We start from the raw sequence: 18,188 nt of genomic DNA, 5'->3' as shown, positions 1-18,188 counted from the left end.
TTAGTGCACTACTTTTGGCCAGGGTGTATAGGGCTCTGGTCAAAAGTAGTGCACTATATAGGGAATAGGGTTCCGTTTGGGACGAAGAAAGATGTGACCATATGCAGTAACTGTTGGCCTACAGTACATGTCAACAGTTACAGTATATTCCTCAAACTGAAGCTGTGATGTAGTATAAAAAAGAAATATAACAATATATGCATAAATGTGATGCTGCATAATTAATCTTGATCTATGATGCTCCGTGTCCAGAGTCTCAACAATGGTGATGGGACATTTTTTAATATCCACGGTGCTGTGAGACAGATCGAGAGGTTGCCCATTGCACAGCTGTCGCCCCCGCTCAAACAGCCAGCCCCACCCCGACACCCAGCGACAGTATGGGAGACACACCCAAGGACAAATTACAGTCCCCCCTCCCACCTCTCACCAATTGAGATGTTTGAACCGGTGCCTGGAATTCCAGACTACTATATTCCATGGATATTATCCAGACAAATGCGTCAAAATGTAGCCTAAATGTTATTGTCCACAAAAAGTAGATTATTCCTGGTTTATGTAATCCGTTATCAAGTTGGTATTTGATAACGATGGGATAGGCCTATGTGCTTTTGTAAAATATAGCTTGGATTGTCAAAGACTCCAGCCACCCTAGTCATAGACTATTCTCTCTGCTACCGCACAGCAAGCAGTACCTGAGCGCTAAGTCTAGGTCCAAGAGGCTTCTAAGCAGCTTCTACCCCCAAGCCATAAGACTCCTGAACAGCTAATCAAATGGCTACCCAGACTATTTGGATTGCCCCCCCCCCCCTCTTCTACCCCGCTGCTACTCTCTGTTGTTATCTATGTATAGTCACTTTAATAACTCTACCTACATGTACATATTATCTCAAGTACCTCGACACCGGTGCCCCCGCACATTGACTCTGTACCGGTACCCCCTGTATATAGCCCCACTATTGTTATTTACTGCTGCTCTTTAATTATTTGTTATTCTTATTTCTTACTTTTTGGTTTTCTTAACTGCATTGTTGTTCCGACAATCACACCTGGCAACAGGTGTCGCTTCCTATACCATTGGTGGTGGTCCTCTTTTATGGTAATTCATCAAAATGTCTCAAAGTAAATAGCATGGCGTTATGCCAGGGTAAATAGGATTTAAGTGCTGAGACTATGATGACACATACTCACAGAAAAAAAACTGTCATCAGTGCAGTTGGCCATTGTTGGCGCGTTGCGCAAGATGGACAAGTGTAGTACGCGTCTTGGACACAGCGTTGCGCTCTCCGCATTCCTTCTCCAGGAGTCTCCCACCAACTCGCTTCCTCGCCCCACCAAACCCCCCCTACCACAACATTAGAATAGTAGAGAGACCGTCTACAGTGACTGAGTGGACAGCCACTCTGCAGCCGTATGCCCTGCGGCTAGTGTATTATTTTACAGAAAGCCCGAAAGTGCGACTTCCGAACCGCCGGCGCGCTGCCTAACTGCTCAGGAAATACTACTGAGTTTTGAAACATCCTTTCCCAAAGGAGCGACGAGATTCTGGAATTACTGGAGTTGTGTACAAGTGCGGGATTAGGTTGTCGCTCAAGAGCAACTCATCTTTCGAGGAAGGGCAGACTTTTTGAACAGCAGGAGTTCAGGATGGAGAAAGCGTCACTGTTTTTGCTCCTTGTCATTCTACTGATACAATGTAAGTAAACTTTTGCATTTAGGCTATTCCGTATGATAATGAGTAATTCGTGTGTGTGTTTGTTTGCGTGCTTGTGGACGTGTGTAATGCATGTTTGGGTTGATCTGTATTGGTATTCTTGATAATTAAATTACCGTCATCCCTATTGCTTTTGTATTTGTAATGCCATGTCAGCTGTTTGTGTTTAGAAAAAAATAAGCCCTTTTAGATAGGAAAATATTGATAAATCACAATTTAAAAAAAAAAAAATCTTACTGTGTTGATGCATCTAGTGCTTCACACACAAATAAAAAAAGGGGCCAGCACTTGTTTCGGTTACAATTGACTTCACTTATTACTTTATCCTCTTCGTTATTTTATTTCATTTTTATTTAACTAGGCAAGTTGGTTAAGAACAAATTCTTATTTACAATGACGGTCTAGGAACAGTGGGTTAACTGACTTGTTCAGGGGCAGAACGACAGTTTGTTTTACCTTGTCAGCTCGGGGATTCGATCTAGCAACCTTTCTGTTACTGGCCCAACGCTCTAACCACTATGGCCTGTACTAAAGTTTCCAACGTTCCCGGTCTTTCGTATACAGCCTTCCTCACTGTGTGTGCGTGTTATTGCGATGATATTGGACTACATGCAACTACAGAAAACAGATATCGACCACAAATGTGGCCTTAAGTTTTTGTTGGAAACATGCCAGTCTAATCTGAATGTGGGCAACACAAGGGCGGGTACCACCAACTTTGATATCAGCAGGTCACCATATTTGTCCATCCCAAATGGCACTCTATATTCCCTTTATAGTGCACTACTTTTTTATCAGGGCACATAGTGCTCCGTTCGAAAGTAGTGCACTACAGAGGGTGTCATTTGGGATGACTCCATGGTGTCAGTGAGATGCCAACATTTTGCAAACAAGCCCCCCACCACCAACCCTGACTGGCACAGCTGTTCCTGACAGAGCAGTGCAGGGTTACACGGATACAGAGGGGCTTTGTTCTCCTTGGAAGACACACACACATTCTCCCTGTTTGTCTCTCTAGATCCCTCTCTGTCTGGAAATGGATGTCCTCTTAGATGCCTAACATATAAAATGCTCCTAGCACAGATTTAGTGTTCAGTTGTAGCTTATAATGATAGGTAATGGGGGGGGGGGGCTTGCAGGAGATCCGTGTTCGAACCCAGTTGGGTGTGTGCGTTTGTGTCCGGTTTTGGGGTCAATTCCAATTGAAGTCACTCAATTATGAAGTATTTGCATTTAGACATTTTTTTTATAGAAGTAGCATCTCATTCTCCTTTTATTGCAAAGTCATTTAAAATAAATGCCCCTTTTTAAATTCTTGAATTGGAATTTTAGTTTTCTTCCTGAGGTGACTGACTTCAATTTTAATTGACCCCAACCCTGTTAGGTCCCAGGCGCAATAGCTCATAGGGTTCAGAGAGGGACAGGTCACCACTCAGCAGACGGAGAAAGTGTGGGCCTCATGTCACGGTTGTTATCACGTCTGTGTTATCTCAAGGAGACGCTCCTCAAGGTGGCTGGCCACAGCCGACACTATGACAACAGTTTCTTCAACCCAGGGATGCTATTGATGGATCCTGATAATATAAAATAAAACTCTCTCGTTCTTTCTCATTCTCTCCATCTATTTCTTCCTATCTCCCTCCACATCTCATTCTCTGTCTGTCTCTCTCTCCCTTATCTTCTGTCTCTCTCTCTCCCTCTTTCTGTCTTTGTCCATCCAGCCAGGGAGAGACAATGCTCATCCTCAGAGAGAAAGAGGGAGTGATGAGGCACACACACACTCCCAACACAGCTGCAGTGATAACAGTGTTACACATACTCACAAAGTAACACAGACGGCAAGCAGGGAGGGACAAAATACACAAGGCTGCACTTTTACCGCCTACTGTATTCAAACATCTGAAGGACAACGTGAATAGGCAACATGAGTCTGCAGTTTGAATTCATACTGTACTTACGCACATCAAACGAGAGATAGCATTCTGCCACTGATAATGTGTAGGCCTATGTAGACCTAATTGCCCAAATACTCATAACTAGGATTCAGAACGAGAATTCAAAATCAATGGGACACACATTCAGTTTTTCCGTTTATTTCCTGTGAATCGACTAGATTGAAATGAAATTGAGTATGCTTCATTGTTTGCGTCATTGTTTTTCAGCGAGCAAGTTGTTTATGTTTTGTTTCCGAACTTTTGCTCTGCTGTCCTGGCCATTTAAGATGGCCACCTCCACCTTGAGAGGACCTGTATATCCATTATCACTTCCTGTGCCTCTCCAATGCCTTTGTCTCACGTTGGCCTCCATTCTTTCCCTCAATTCTTCCACGTAGACCCGGTTTGCGTCTATATTCCCTATATAGTGTACTACTTTTGAACAGGGCCCATAGGGCACTATGTAGGGAATGGGATACCATTTGGGATGCACTCCTGCACTTCAGTGGGGGAAAGCAGGAGACCAGGAGGGTTGGTTAGGACCTTTCCTCTGCCCCACCCCACCCTCTGGTCCACTAATAGAACCACAGGAAGTAGTGCAACAAACAGAAGCTAACTAAACAGGAAGCTAGCGAACTGCTAACAATGAATGACTCATTTGGTTGTTGACCTCAGTTAAGTAAAGTGTTTTACTGTTTTACAACCAGGGGTACTTGGCCTATCCAAGGGGGTACGTGATAAGACTCATGAGCATGGGCTTACTGGTAAAATGCACATGAGGGGGTACTTCAGGGGTACTCTAGGCAGAGCAAAATTCAGTTGGTGGTACAGTGACCGAAAAAGGTTGGGAACCACTGGTGTAGACAGGGTTAGCCTTGTGCTTTGCTGGCCAGCAATTGTCAGTATTTAATGAAATGAGCGGAATATAGTATTAGTAGGTTATGCAGTGATACAGATGTCATTACAGTTTTCTAGTTGAGCATGTGTGTGAATAAATGTGTTATCTGAATACATCTCAGTATTTACTGAAACAATGGAAGGAAAAATGGATGTTGGCCTATACAAACACAACACAAAATAAATGTGTTTGTCTGGGTGGGTTAAATAAGTGTCTGTGTAAAGCTAGCCGACTAAACTTAACGATTTACGATGGAATTGAGCAGCGACTAATGTGGGCTGTCTGGAGCTCCGACGTCACATAAAATTACGTTTTTATCAGCACCCAAAGGATAGCACGCAGTTTTACAGGACATTGTCTCATGTTGTGTGCAACAGGAAGTGGCAATTGAATGCAAGCTTCACACATTTTTTTGTTTTATTGTTAAAACATTTCTAGCCTGTCTATCTATGGGTAACAGTTGACATGTTGTGCTCGACCCGCTCAGTTTCCCACCACAAAACACCAGAAAATGGCCAAAAACAGTAAGAACCAGCTCACCTGCTTTTACACTAGATGTTCAATGTTTATTTTGAAAAAAAGTTTAGTTCACGTAACACGGTTGATCTTGAAATGAGGGACAGACGTAAATGAATCAATAATGAAAGAAATAATAATCTTCAGAAAGGACTTTGTCAAAGCAGCAAAATAACTAGGGCTTTACGATGAGGGTGAAATGTTGGGGTTAAGTGGGTTAATAACTTTCTAGAATCATAGAGGGTGCACAGAGGGACATGCTAAAGTGCCAAAATTCAGTCTTTATTCATATAAAAAAAACAGTGGTGTAAAGTACTTAAGTAAAAAGTACTACTTAAGTAGTTTGGGGGGTATCTGTACTTTACTATTTATATTTTTGACTACTTTTACTTCACTACATTCCCAAAGAAAATAATGAATTTTTTTACTCGATACATTTTCCCTGACACCCAAAAGAACTCGTTACATTTTGAATGCTTAGCAGGACAGACAAATGGTCCAATTCACACACTTATCAAGAAAGCATCATTGGCCATCTCTACTGCCTCTGATCTGATTAATCGCTAAATATAAATGCTTGTTTTGTAAATGATGTCTGAGTATGCCCCTGGCTATCCGTGAATAAATAAATAAAACAATTCAATTGTGCCATCTGGTTTGCTTAATATAAGGAATTTGAAATGATTTATACTTTTACTTTTGATACTTAAGTATATTTTAGAAATTACATTTACTTTTGATACTGAAGTATATTTAAATCCAAATACTTTTAGACTTTTACTCAAATAGTATTTTACTGGAGGACTTTCACTTTTACTTTTCTGTTAAAGTTGCTTTTACTCAAGTATAACAATTGGGTACTTTTTCCACCACTGAAAGACCTGATTTTCTCCATGGGGTATAGTATATTTTAAAAGGCTCTTCATTTAATATAACAGGCTTTTAAAATTCAATATTGGTGCACAATTTCTACATAAAATGTCAAAAGGGACGCAAAAGGCAGTCTTTTCATGGAACGACCCAAATATTCAGTGTGCGTGTGTGTTGTACATAACGTTATTGTACATTTACATTTAAGTCATTTAGCAGACGCTCTTATCCAGAGCGACTTACAAGTACATACAATCATACTTTTTTTTTTTTTTTTTTGTACTGGTCCCCCGTGGGAATCGAACCCACAACCCTGGCGTTGCAAGCGCCATGCTCTACCAACTGAGCCACACGGGACCATTGTACCAAACTGTGGTCCGGTTAATCTCCCCCACACACACATACATATGCGCATACACACGCAACACGTGCTCCTCCCTCAATGGATGGGCGTTACCCGGGCGACCTGTGGACAGCAACAGGATGACAAAACAATAATCCTGACCCCTGCACCAATCAACCAACAGGAAGGGATGCTCCTATTTCCTGTTCCTGTCAAGATGTACATGTTCAACTGGAGCGACACACAGACACAGACAGCCAGCCAACCAAACAGACACAGCCAGCCAACCAAACAGACACAGCCAGCCAACCAAACAGACACAGCCAGCCAACCAAACAATCAGCCATGACTCTTCATGCTCCACTGCCAATCTAGTCCAGAGGAAAAACTGGTTCATAACAGATATAATTGGTTCATACAACATTTACAACTGGTTCATCATAACTGAATATAACTGGTTTATAACAGATTATAAACTAGTTCATAACTGATTAGAATTGCTTTATAGCTGATTTATAACTGCGTTAACGTGTTCATAACTGGTCCTCCATTTTACAACCCTTTTCCCCAACCCCATATGTGACACCTCTCTCTCTCTCTCCATCCCTCAGGCCTCCCCGTTGTCCCTGTTACCGTGTCAACAACCACGCCCAAGGTGGAGGTCCATGAGAACTCTGATGCGGTTCTGAGCTGTGATTTTCGGACAGAGAAGGAACAGAATCCTCGAATCGAGTGGAAGAAGAAAGGAACAGATGTATCATTTGTTTACTATGAGGGACACTTCAGAGGTGATTGGCTGTCCTGGCACTATGTCTTCCATCGCTCTCTGTCTGTCTCTTTTAACCCCTGTCCAGAGCCCATCTTCAGACTCTCAGATTTCATTTACTCTCCTCACACGAGGGAAATTCATTTTGAGAGCTTCATCAACATAAAGCAGAATATGATGAACATTACAAAGACATTTGTAAGAGAAGTTACCAGATGGTTGGTGTTAGTTTAAGTAGAACATTTGTCGTTAAGAAACCACATCTCCACAACCCCCCTCTTCTCTGTGTTGACCGGTTTCCACTCTCCCAGGAGCCTTTGCGGGGCGTGCAAGGATCAAGGGTGCAACGGTGACCCTACAGAGGGTGACCCAGAAAGACGCGGGCGAATACCGCTGTGAGATCACTGCCCCTCACGACACCATCACCCTGGGGGAGACTAACATCACCCTCGAAGTCTTGGGTGTGTACCACATCGTCTGGCAGACTGAGACGGTCTGTCTGCCTGACTGAGTGTTCTGAGTGTGTCTTTGTGTTGTCTCAGACATGCTGCCTGTGCTGTTTGTGCACCCCCTTAACCCAGCTGACATTGTGGCTGTACCCCTCCTCACAGTGCCCCCCCACACCCCATCCTGTGAGATCCCCAGCTCGGCCTTGACGGGCTCTGTGGTGCAGCTGCGCTGTAGGGACCAGCAGAGCATTCCCCCAGCAACCTACTCCTGGTACAAAGACGACAAGCCGCTGACCCCCTCCCGCATGGCCAACGCCACCTACCACCTCAACCCAATCACGGGCATACTGGTGAGATACTTCTTAAGAACAGTGTACATACCGTCGTACCATTGATGCTTTGACACGGTCTACTCAATGTACGGTGCATTCGGAAAGTATTCAGACCCCTTCCCTTTTTCCACATTTAGTTACGTTACAGCCTTAGTTAAAAAAAAAATATATATATTTTTTTAATCCTCATCCATCTACACACAATAACCCATAATGACAAAGCGAAAACAGGCTTTTAGAAATGTTTGCAGATGTATTACAAATAAGAAACAGAAACACCTATTTACATAAGTATTTAGACCTTTTGCTATGAGACTCGAAATTGAGCTCAGGTGCATGCTGTTTCCATTGATCATCCTTGAGATGTTTCTGCAACTTGATTGGAGTCCACCTGTGGTAAATTCAATTGATTGGACATGATTTGGAAAGGCACACACCTGTCTATATAAGGTCCCACAGTGGGCAGTGCATGTCAGAGCAAAAACCAAGCCATGAGGTCGAAGGAATTGTCTATAGAGCTCCGAGACAGGATTGTGTCAAGCCACAGACCTGGGGAAGGGTACCAAAAGAATTCTGCAGCATTGAGGGTCCCGAAGAACACAGTGGCCTACATCATTCTTAAATGGAAGAAGTTTGGAACCACCAAGACATTTCCTAGAGCTGGCCGCCTGGCCAAATTGAGCAATCGGGGGAGAAGGGCTTTGGTCAGGGAGGTGACCAAGAACCCGATGGTCACTCTGACAGAGCTCCAGAGTTCCTCTATGGAGATGGGAGAACCTTTCAGAAAGACAACCATCTCTGCAGCACTCCACCAATCAGGCCTTTATGGTCGAGTGGCCAGACGGAAGACAATTCTCAGTAAAAGGCACGATAGCCCACTTGGAGTTTGCCAAAAGGCACCTAAAGACTCTCAGACCATGAGAAACAAGATTCTCTGGTCTGATGAAACCAAGATTGAACTCTTTGGCCTGAATGTCAAGCAACACATCTCAAGGAAACCTGACACCATTGCTACTGTGAGGCATGGTGGTGGCAGCATCATGCTGTGGGGATGTTTTTCAGCGGCAGGGACTGGGAGACTAGTCAGGATCAAGGAAAGATAAACGGAGCAAAGTACAGAGAGATTGTTGATGAAAACCTGCTCCAGAGCGCTCAGGACCTCAGACTGGGGTGAAGGTTCACCTTCCAACAGGACAACGACCCTAAGCACACAGCCAAGACAACGCAGGAGTGGCTTCGGGACAAGTCTCTGAATGTTCTTGAGTGGTCAAGTCAGAGCCCGGACTTTAACCCGATCGAACATCTCTGGAGAGACCTGAAAAATAGCTGTGCAGTGACGCTCCCCATCCAAATCAAGTCAAATTGTATTCGTCACATGCACCAACTACAACAGGTGTAGACCTTACAGTGAAATGCTTACTTATAAGCCCTTAACCAACAGTGCAGTTTTAAGTAAAAAATTAAAGTATCAAGTAATTAAAAAGCAGCAGTAAAATAACAATGGCGAGGCTATATACAGGCCGTACCAGTACAGAGTCAATGTGTGGGTCCACCGGTTAGTCGAGGTAATTCAGGTAATATGTACATGTAGGTAGAATTAAAGTGACTAAGCATAGCAATAAACAGAGAGTAGCATCAGTGTAAAAGAGGGGGGGCAATGCAAATAGTCTGGGTAGCCATTTGATTAGCTGTTCAGGAGTCTTATAACTTGGGGGTAGAAGCTGTTAAGAAGCCTTTTGGACCTAGACTTGGCACTCCAGTACCGCTTGCCGTGTCTATGACTAGGGTGGTTGGAGTCATTGACAATTTTTAGGGCCTTCCTCTGACATCGCCTGGTATAAAGGTCCTGGATGGCAGGAAGCTTGGCCCCAGTGATGTACTGGACCGTACGCACTACCCTCTGTTGTGCCTTGCGGTCGGAGGCCGAGCAGTTGCCATGCCAGGCAGTGATGCATCCAGTCAGGATGCTCTCGATGGTGCAGCTGTAAAACCTTTTGAGGATCTGAGGACCCATGCCAAATCACGACTTTGTCGTGCCCTCTTCACGACTGTCTTGGTGTGTTTGGATCATGATAGTTTGTTGGTCATGAGGACCCCAAGGAACTTGAAGCTCTCAACCTGCTCCACTACAGCCCCGTCGATGAGAATGGGGGTGTGCTTGGTCCTCCTTTTCCTGTAGTCCCCAATCATCATCCTGACAGAACCTTTCGAGGATCTGTCAGAGAAGAATTGGAGAAACTCCCCAAATACAGTTGTACCAAGCGTGTAGTGACATCCCAAGAAGACTCAAAGCTATAATCACTGCCAAAGGAGCTTCAACAAAGTACTGAGTAAATGGTCTGAATACTTTAAATGTGATATTTCAGTTTTTTAAATTTTATAACTTACGCCCAAAACATTTCTAAAAAGCTGTTTTTGCTTCGTCATTATGGGGTATTGTGTGTAGATTGATGAGGAGAAAAAAAAACAATTTAATAAACCAATTAGGCACATTTGGGCAGTCTTGATAAAATATTTTGAACAGAAATGCAATGTTTCACTGGATCAGTCTAAAACTTTGCACATACACTGCAAAATCTAAATTGTGCCTGGGCTGGAATAATACATTATGGCCTTTCTCTTGCGTTTCAAAGATGACGGTACAAAAAAAATACAAAAAAAAGCATGTTTTTTTCTTTGTTATCTTTTACCAAATCTAATGTGTTATATTCTCCTACATTAATTTCACATTTCCACAAATTTCAAAGTGTTTCCTTTCAAATGGTATCAAGAATATGCATATCCTTGCATCAGGTCCTGAGCTCCAGGCAGCTCGATTTGGGTATGTCATTTTAGGAAAAAATTGAAAAAAGGGGCGGATCCTTAAGAGGTGTTAATCCATTTTAGAATAAGGCTGTAACGTAAAACAAAATTTTGAAAAAGTCAAGGGGTCTGAATACTTTCCGAATGCACTGTATGTGCCAGTAAAGCAATTTGAATTTGACAGAACGAGGGCCCAGCCAGAACCACTAACTGTGTGTTACATAGGAGCCACTAGGGCATTGAGAAAATAGTATTTCTTTTTTTACCTACTACACTGGAAGTGTAATTTTTGGCCAGCGAGAGCAATGTGCAAGGTTCTTTATCCTATTGTGAGCTGCGGGAAAAAAATCTTGAAAATAGAACCAAAGTATAACTTTGTATAACCAAAGTATAACACCTACAGCTCACTTACGCCCAAATTTCATTGAGATTAATAGGAGCGCCTCACGTTCTGTACACTGTAAGTTATGCATCCGATATAGCAGGCCTCCATTACAGACTCCAATACATGAAAGTATAATCAACCACTAGCACAGTATATGATAATACAAACCTCAGTAGGACACTGAAACCTTAGCTACAGTTCAGACCAACAGTGGCTACCTCAGAAATCAAATTGTATTGGTCACATACACATGGTTAGCAGATGTTATTGCGAGTGTAGCGAAATGCTTGTGCTTCTAGTTCCGACAGTGCAGCAATATCTAACAAGTAATCTAAAAATTCCACAACAACTACCTAATATACACAAATCTAAGTAAAGGGATGGAATAAGAATATATACATATAAATATATGGATGAGCAATGACCAAGCGGCATAGGCAAGATGCAATAGATGGTATAAAATACAGTATATACATTTGGGATGAGTAATGCAAGATATGTAAACGTTATTAAAGTGGCAATATTAAAGTGACTAGTGATACATTTATTAAAGTGGCCAATGATTTCAAGTCTGTATGAAGGCAGCAGCCTCTCTGTGTTAGTGATGGCTGTTTAACAGTCTGATGGCCTTGAGCTAGAAGCTATTTTTCAGTCTCTCGGTCCCAGATGCCCCTGTACTGACCTCACCTTCTGGATGGTAGCAGGGTGAACAGGCAGTGGCTCGGGTGGTTGTTGTCCTTGATGATCTTTTTGGCCTTCCTGTGACATCAGGTGCTGTAGGTGTCCTGGAGGGCAGGTAGTTTGCCCCCGGTGATGCGTTATGCAGACCGCACCACCCTCTGGAGAGCCCTGCGGTTGTGGGCGGTGCAGTTGCCGTACCAGTTGGTGATACAGCCCGACAGGATGCTCTCAATTGTGCATCTGTAAAAAATTGTGAGGGATTTAGGTGACAAGCCGAATTTCTTCAGCCTCCTGAGGTTGAAGAGACGCTGTTGCACCTTCTTCACCACACTGTCTGTGTGGGTGGACCATTTCAGTTTGTCCGTGATGTGTACGACAAGGAACTTAAACGTTTCCACCTTCTCCACTGCTGTCCCGTCGATGTGGATCGTGGGATGCGCCCTCTGCTGTTTCCTGAAGTCCACGATCATCTCCATTGTTTTGTTGATGTTGAGTGAGAGGTTGTTTTCCTGACACCACACTCCGAGTGCCCTCACCTCCTCCCTATAGGCTGTCTCGTCGTTGTTGGTGATCAAGCCTACTACTGTTGCGTCGTCTGCAAACTTGATGTTGGAGGCGTGCATAGCCATGAAGTCATGGGTGAACAGGGAGTACAGGAGGGGGCTGAGCACGCACCCTTGTGGGGCCCCAGTGTTGAGGATCAGCGAAGTGGAGATGTTGTTTCCTATCTTCACCACCTAGGGGCGGCCCGTCAGGAAGTCCAGGACCCAATTGCACAGGGTGGGGTTGAGACCCAGGGCCTCAAGCTTAATGATGAGCTTGGAGGGTACTATGGTGTTGAATGCTGAGCTGTAGTCAATGAACAGCATTCTTACATAGGTATTCCTCTTGTCCAGATGGGATAGGGCAGTCTGCAGTGTGATGGCGATTGCATCGTCTGTGGACCTATTGGGGCGGTATGCAAATTGAAGTGGGTCGAGGGTGACAGGCAAGGTGGAGGTGATATGATATGATCCTTGACTAGTCTCTCAAAGCGCTTCATGATGACAGAAGTGGGTGTTCTGGGGCGATAGTCATTTAGCTCAGTTACCTTTGCCTTCTTGGGTACTGGAACAATGGTGGCCATCTTGAAGCATGTGGGGACAACAGACTGGGATAGGGAGAGATTGAATATGTCCATAAACACACCAGCCAGCTGGTCTGCGTATGCTCTGAGGACGAGGGTAGGGATGCCGTCTGGGCCGTCAGCCTTGCGAGGGTTAACACGTTTAAATGTCTTATTACGTCGGCCACGGAGGAGAGCCCACAGTCCTTGAGAGCCCACAGTCCTTGGTATTACCCTCAAAGCGGGCAAAGAAGGTGTTTAGTTTGTCTGGATGCAAGACGTCGGTGTCCGTGGCTGGTTTTCTTTTTGTAGTCTGTGATTGTCTGTAGACCCTGCCACATACATCTCGTGTCTGAGCCATTGAATTGCAACTCTACTTTGTCTCTATACTGACATTATGCTTGTTTGATTGCCTTTCAGAGGGAATAACTACACTGTTTGTATTCAACCATATTCCCAGTCTGGGGTTTCCATGGTTTAATGAGGTGGTTCGCTCATTCAGTTTTGCGCGAATGCCGTCATCTATCCACGGTTTCTGGTTAGGGTAGGTTTTAATAGTCACAGTGGGTACAACATCTCCTATCACTTTCTGATAAACTCACTCACCGAATCAGCATATATCAAATCAAATCAAGTTTATTTTATATAGCCCTTCGTACATCAGCTAATATCTCGAAGTGCTGTACAGAAACCCAGCCTAAAACCCCAAACAGCAAGCAATGCAGGTGTAGAAGCATATAAATCGATATTATTCTCTGAGGCTACATGTCCCAGTCAGCGTGATCAAAACAATCTTGAAGCGTGGATTCGATTGGTCAGACAAGCGTTGAATAGTCCTTGTCACGGGTACATCCTGTTTGAGTTTCTGCCTATAGGAAGGGAGGAGCAAAATGGAGTCGTGGTCAGATTTGCCGAAAGGAGGGCGGAGAGCCTTGTATGCATCGCGGAAGTTAGAGTAGCAGTGATCCAGTGTATTGCCAGCGCGAGTGCGACAACCAATATGCTGATATAAGTCACTTCCCTTTGGTCAGACATCAACCCAAATAGAGCCTTAGTTCGGAAGCACACTGGTATACTCTAGACCAATTTTTTTTTTAACTGTACAGTTTCTGTGCATCATATCATCTTCCTCTCGCTTTTTCTTTCTGTTGAGCCCTCCATCTGTCTCTTTCCCTCTCCTCTGGCAGGAGTTTAAGACTGTGGCGAGAGGCGACACGGGACAGTACAGCTGTCTGGCATCAAACAAAGTAGGGCCACCCAAGATGTGCGAGGCTAAACACATGAAGATAGGTGAGTGTGCGTGCATGCATGCACGTGTGTGTGTGTGTGTAATTATAAGAATGATTGTGGTTCATATTAGTGTAGTTTTGTCTTTCCACAAACTAGCATGACTCGCGTGCTTCATACCACATTGATATGGTCTATAACCAACACAGTTACAATACCAGAGCTGGTGTTATGTCTTGTAAAATCCCAAGAGTAAACAGTACTGCGAGGAGCACCTTTTTCTATACAGGCATTTGTCTATGGAATAGCCTCCCCCTTGAGATCAAGCAAAGAAGAAGTAGAAATAGCTTCAAAAAGCAGGCAAAGGTTTTCATTTGGATAAGGTTGTCTAAGTAAGAGAAACCACTCCACTGCCCCTTGTGCTCCCTACTGCTGCTGGTCCGGTGTATTTATTTGAATGATAGGTATGATGTGCAATGAATAGATTGTTTTAATGTGAAATGAATATGGTTGATTTTTAAGGTTAGGGAAAGTTGCAGTGATTAGTGCCACTTTTTAGGATGTCAATATAAATGAATGTATCTATGGTTGTTTGTCATTTTGTCTTGCCTTTTTTAATGATTAAATGTGTTATTGTTTTTACCACCGGGGACCACTTTGGAAACAAGCGTTTTAATGAATACTTTCAAGTGATATCCTTTGGGTCCACGTTGTCTGTTACACAAAATAAATTACATTCAGTTGTGAAGTGTAAGGTATATAGGCATACAACTGTACAATTGGTCTTCTAAGCTAAGAAAACATTAGAACAAATGGATACAACAAAAACATTAATGAAAGAAATAAAAGCTGTTTTTCAAAAAGAAAAAGAAAACAGAAAAGACCTCTTGAATAACCCCCAGAAGGATAACCGAGCCGTGGCTTTTGTGGAGTGATAGGTAACGATGCATCAAGGGTGACTTGTCGATGTGTTCAGAGGGTCCCTGGTTCGAACCCAGGTTGGGGCGAGGAGAGGGACAGAATCAACACTGTTCCACAAATATCTTAAAAAGTTATTCTTAAGGTCATACTTTTCTCTCACTTGTTCAAAGGAGGCAAAGGCCCCCACTAGGTACAGATCCTTTATGGCATGGATCCGAACTTCTCCCCAGCGATCAAAATGATTGTCTAAGTTGGAAGGGGCAAAGGAAGGATTCCTCACTATCGGGAGCAGGAATGACACTGGTCTGAGGTCAAAGAGCACCTTAACTTGCTTCCAAATACAGATTGTGCTATGTGCAATGGGTTTGTGTCTATAAAGTGATTTCCCAAGGCGTATAAGGGACATCATCACCGCACCAATGGAGTAGGGGTAGCAATCCTCATGCTCCATGAGGAGCAAGCCAAAAGTATGACACAGGTGCGTCATCGAGCCAAAACGTGGCAGGGTTTTTAGCTTTAAATAGGGAAGAGTACAGTTTTGTAATTTCAATCGCCAGGTAGGTTGAGGAAATCTTAAATGGGAGATGTTTTAACCAAGAAGGGTCCTGCACTCAAACAGGCATTCATTCACTTATTCCAATTGATTCTGTAGCCAGAGAAGGTACAAAACAAATGAATCAGATCCAAGATATCTCCGATACTGGCTTGAGGGTTGGTTATATAGAGGAGAATGTCATCTGCGTGTAGAGAAATGTTATTTGAGGTGTCCTCAGTTTTGTAACCAACTAGCGTGACTCTCTCACTCTCTCCACTCTCTCTTTCAGAGGATGTAAACATGGCAGGGGTCGTTGCTGCGGTCGTGGTCATCTGTCTGGTCATCGCCATTTGTGGCTTCGGGGGGTACTATGCACACCGTAATGGCTACTTCAGCAGTGAGTCTGTCTGTCCCTCTGTCTGTCCATGGACATAAAATATATTTGACTCTCTGTTAGAAAATATGATTTGCACTCACTTCCTCTTACTTTCTGTCTCCACTCTCCTCTTCATTTCTATTCATCTCCAGAACACAGAGGAAGGTAAGAGTTGTGTCCTTAAATCCATGAACAATTATTAAAATACAGTGAAGACACCCTGACACTGAACACATCTGCATTGCTGTGTAACTACCACTGACGAATAGAGGTGTGTGCGTTTGAATGTTCTGAGTAAGTTCAGTAGAGAGTGACAGGTGTGATTGAGCCCAGCAGTGCAAGCCTGTCTCTTCTCACAGAGAGAGACACGAACAGGTGTTTTATGACCCAGTTAGAAAAACTAGGTTTGTTATTTTGACTAACTGACTCTAGATTAGGCCAGTTAGATGACTAGGAATATTATCATGATTATTTTAATGAATTACAAATAATAACTCTAATGAGTCATTGTTTATCTAGGGAAGTCACATTGGGATTGACATCTCTTTTTCAAGTGAACCCTGACTGCTAATAAACTCCCCTCCCGGCTGAATTGTGATTCGCTTACCCCCTCCGTGTGGTCGTGTTGTTAGTAACCCTGAGCATGGTGTGTGAACCTCCTCACTCAACTTTGAACCCCCCCAGGTCCTTTTGGATCCCTCAGTGTCATGGTGTGGCCCACATCAGCAGCCAGGACCTCCATAGAACAAAAGACAAGTGAGTCTGACCCACAGACAGACTCGAGTAATAGATTTAAAATTAGACAATTGAACAATTGACAATTGAACAATTGACAATGAACAGGACTTTACATAGAAGCACATACCGTTTGTGTGCGCTTGCACGTGAACGTGTGTGCCTAGGAGTCCTTTACAGAAAAAGTTGCCCTTTCTGCTCCATAGGACCGTGTCCTGTGCTGTGTTTGATGTAGTGGTGTTCTTTGATAGATGCCAATGTTTTTACTGAGACCACAGCTGCATCACATTTAGGAAACTCCCTCCCTCTCGCTCCCTCCACTGTGTCAAACAATCTATTGTCTTTATAAATGCCTCTGTCTTCCAGGACTAATGCCAACTACAACCCTCCACCCCAAGATGTGAGTGTTTTTCCTCAGATTTTCTCTGTTGATGTATTATGTTCACAGGAAATGTTGACTTGAGCATTACCCCTTACATGTGACATTTTCTAGATAACATTTTATAACCATATTAAAAGACAATATGATCATTTCTAGTAGAATTCTCTTGGCAGTAGTAGTAAGTAAAATTCTCCAAATGGTTACTAATAATGGAGAAAAAGATCTGAATTGCAGTAGTTCTGACCTAATGAAAATATGCTACTGTTTTCTCTCGCTCAGCCTGCAGACTTCAAACACACCCAGTCCTTCATGCTGTGAGGACCTCGACATCCCCCTGGAAGACACCACACATACCAGCATCATGACAACACTGGAGGAGTTTTATTCGACCCAAATGAATAGTTAATTATGTTTTGGGGACTGACCAACCCTGCTCTCCTCACCCTTGTGGATGGATAGCAAGGAGGGACAGACAACTCTGCGTAGAGGCCATTTATTCCTTCTGTTTTGCTGTCCCTGGGCCCTCAATGCTCGCCTATTATATTAGTCACATGGTACTCTACTCCCCTCTGGTGGCCAAGTTGTTCAACAACAGCCTATCGCCATCTTGTGGTGGACCCATGGTATTACGTTCCACACATGCTCACTTCCCCCTCAACTGGCCAAAACATGAACTACCTAAATCTTATTTTATACCAAAGACTTGAACATGGCATCTGAGTGTAATATACTGTACATATTTTCTGATGGCTAAGCATTGATGTGAACTTAAGGGAAAGTTGTGGACACAAGGTAGCCATCACATTAGGCCTCCCGAGTGGCACAGCATCTCAGTGCAAGAGGTGTCACTACAGTCCCTGATTCGAATCCAGGCTGTAACACATCCGGCCGTGATTGGGAGTCCCATAGGGCGGCGCTCAATTGGCCCAGCGTCGTCTGGGTTTGGCCGTCATTGTAAATAAGAATTTGTTCTTAACTGACCAATCCATTTTCTTCTGAGGGCAGTACTCGCGTAGATCTCATTGTCGGTTTGGATTTTTATTTAACCTTTACTTAACTAGGCAAGTCAGTTAAGAACAAATTCTTATTTACAATGATGGCCTACCCCGGCCAAACCCTAACGACACAGGGCCAATTGTGCGCCGCCCTATGGGACTCCCAATCACGGCCGGTTGTGATACAGCCTGGAATCGAACCAGGGTCTATAGTGATGCCTC

General features: G+C 43.6%; 1 protein-coding gene across 2 annotated transcripts; it reads left to right on the top strand.

Moving 5' to 3' along the window:
- The first annotated feature begins 1,340 nt into the window (after positions 1-1,340).
- jam2a (junctional adhesion molecule 2a) lies at positions 1,341-17,825 on the top strand. 2 transcript variants are annotated; one of them, XM_038980119.1, is made up of 10 exons: positions 1,341-1,696; positions 6,887-7,063; positions 7,353-7,502; positions 7,653-7,840; positions 13,983-14,085; positions 15,768-15,875; positions 16,007-16,019; positions 16,539-16,610; positions 16,956-16,989; positions 17,251-17,825. In XM_038980119.1, exons 1-10 carry the CDS (start codon positions 1,648-1,650, stop codon positions 17,287-17,289), a joined length of 933 nt encoding a protein of 310 aa, XP_038836047.1. In that variant the 5' UTR covers positions 1,341-1,647; the 3' UTR covers positions 17,290-17,825. The 2 variants fall into 2 exon arrangements, with proteins under 2 accessions (XP_038836047.1, XP_038836048.1); XM_038980120.1 differs by lacking the exon at positions 16,539-16,610.
- Positions 17,826-18,188: the final 363 nt, after the last annotated feature.

The sequence above is a fragment of the Salvelinus namaycush genome, chromosome 40 (genome assembly GCF_016432855.1).
Source record: "Salvelinus namaycush isolate Seneca chromosome 40, SaNama_1.0, whole genome shotgun sequence".
In the NCBI taxonomy this organism is placed as follows: domain Eukaryota; kingdom Metazoa; phylum Chordata; class Actinopteri; order Salmoniformes; family Salmonidae; genus Salvelinus; species Salvelinus namaycush.
Note: the sequence above shows the minus strand (reverse complement) of the source record. Positions and strands in the feature narration are given on the sequence as shown.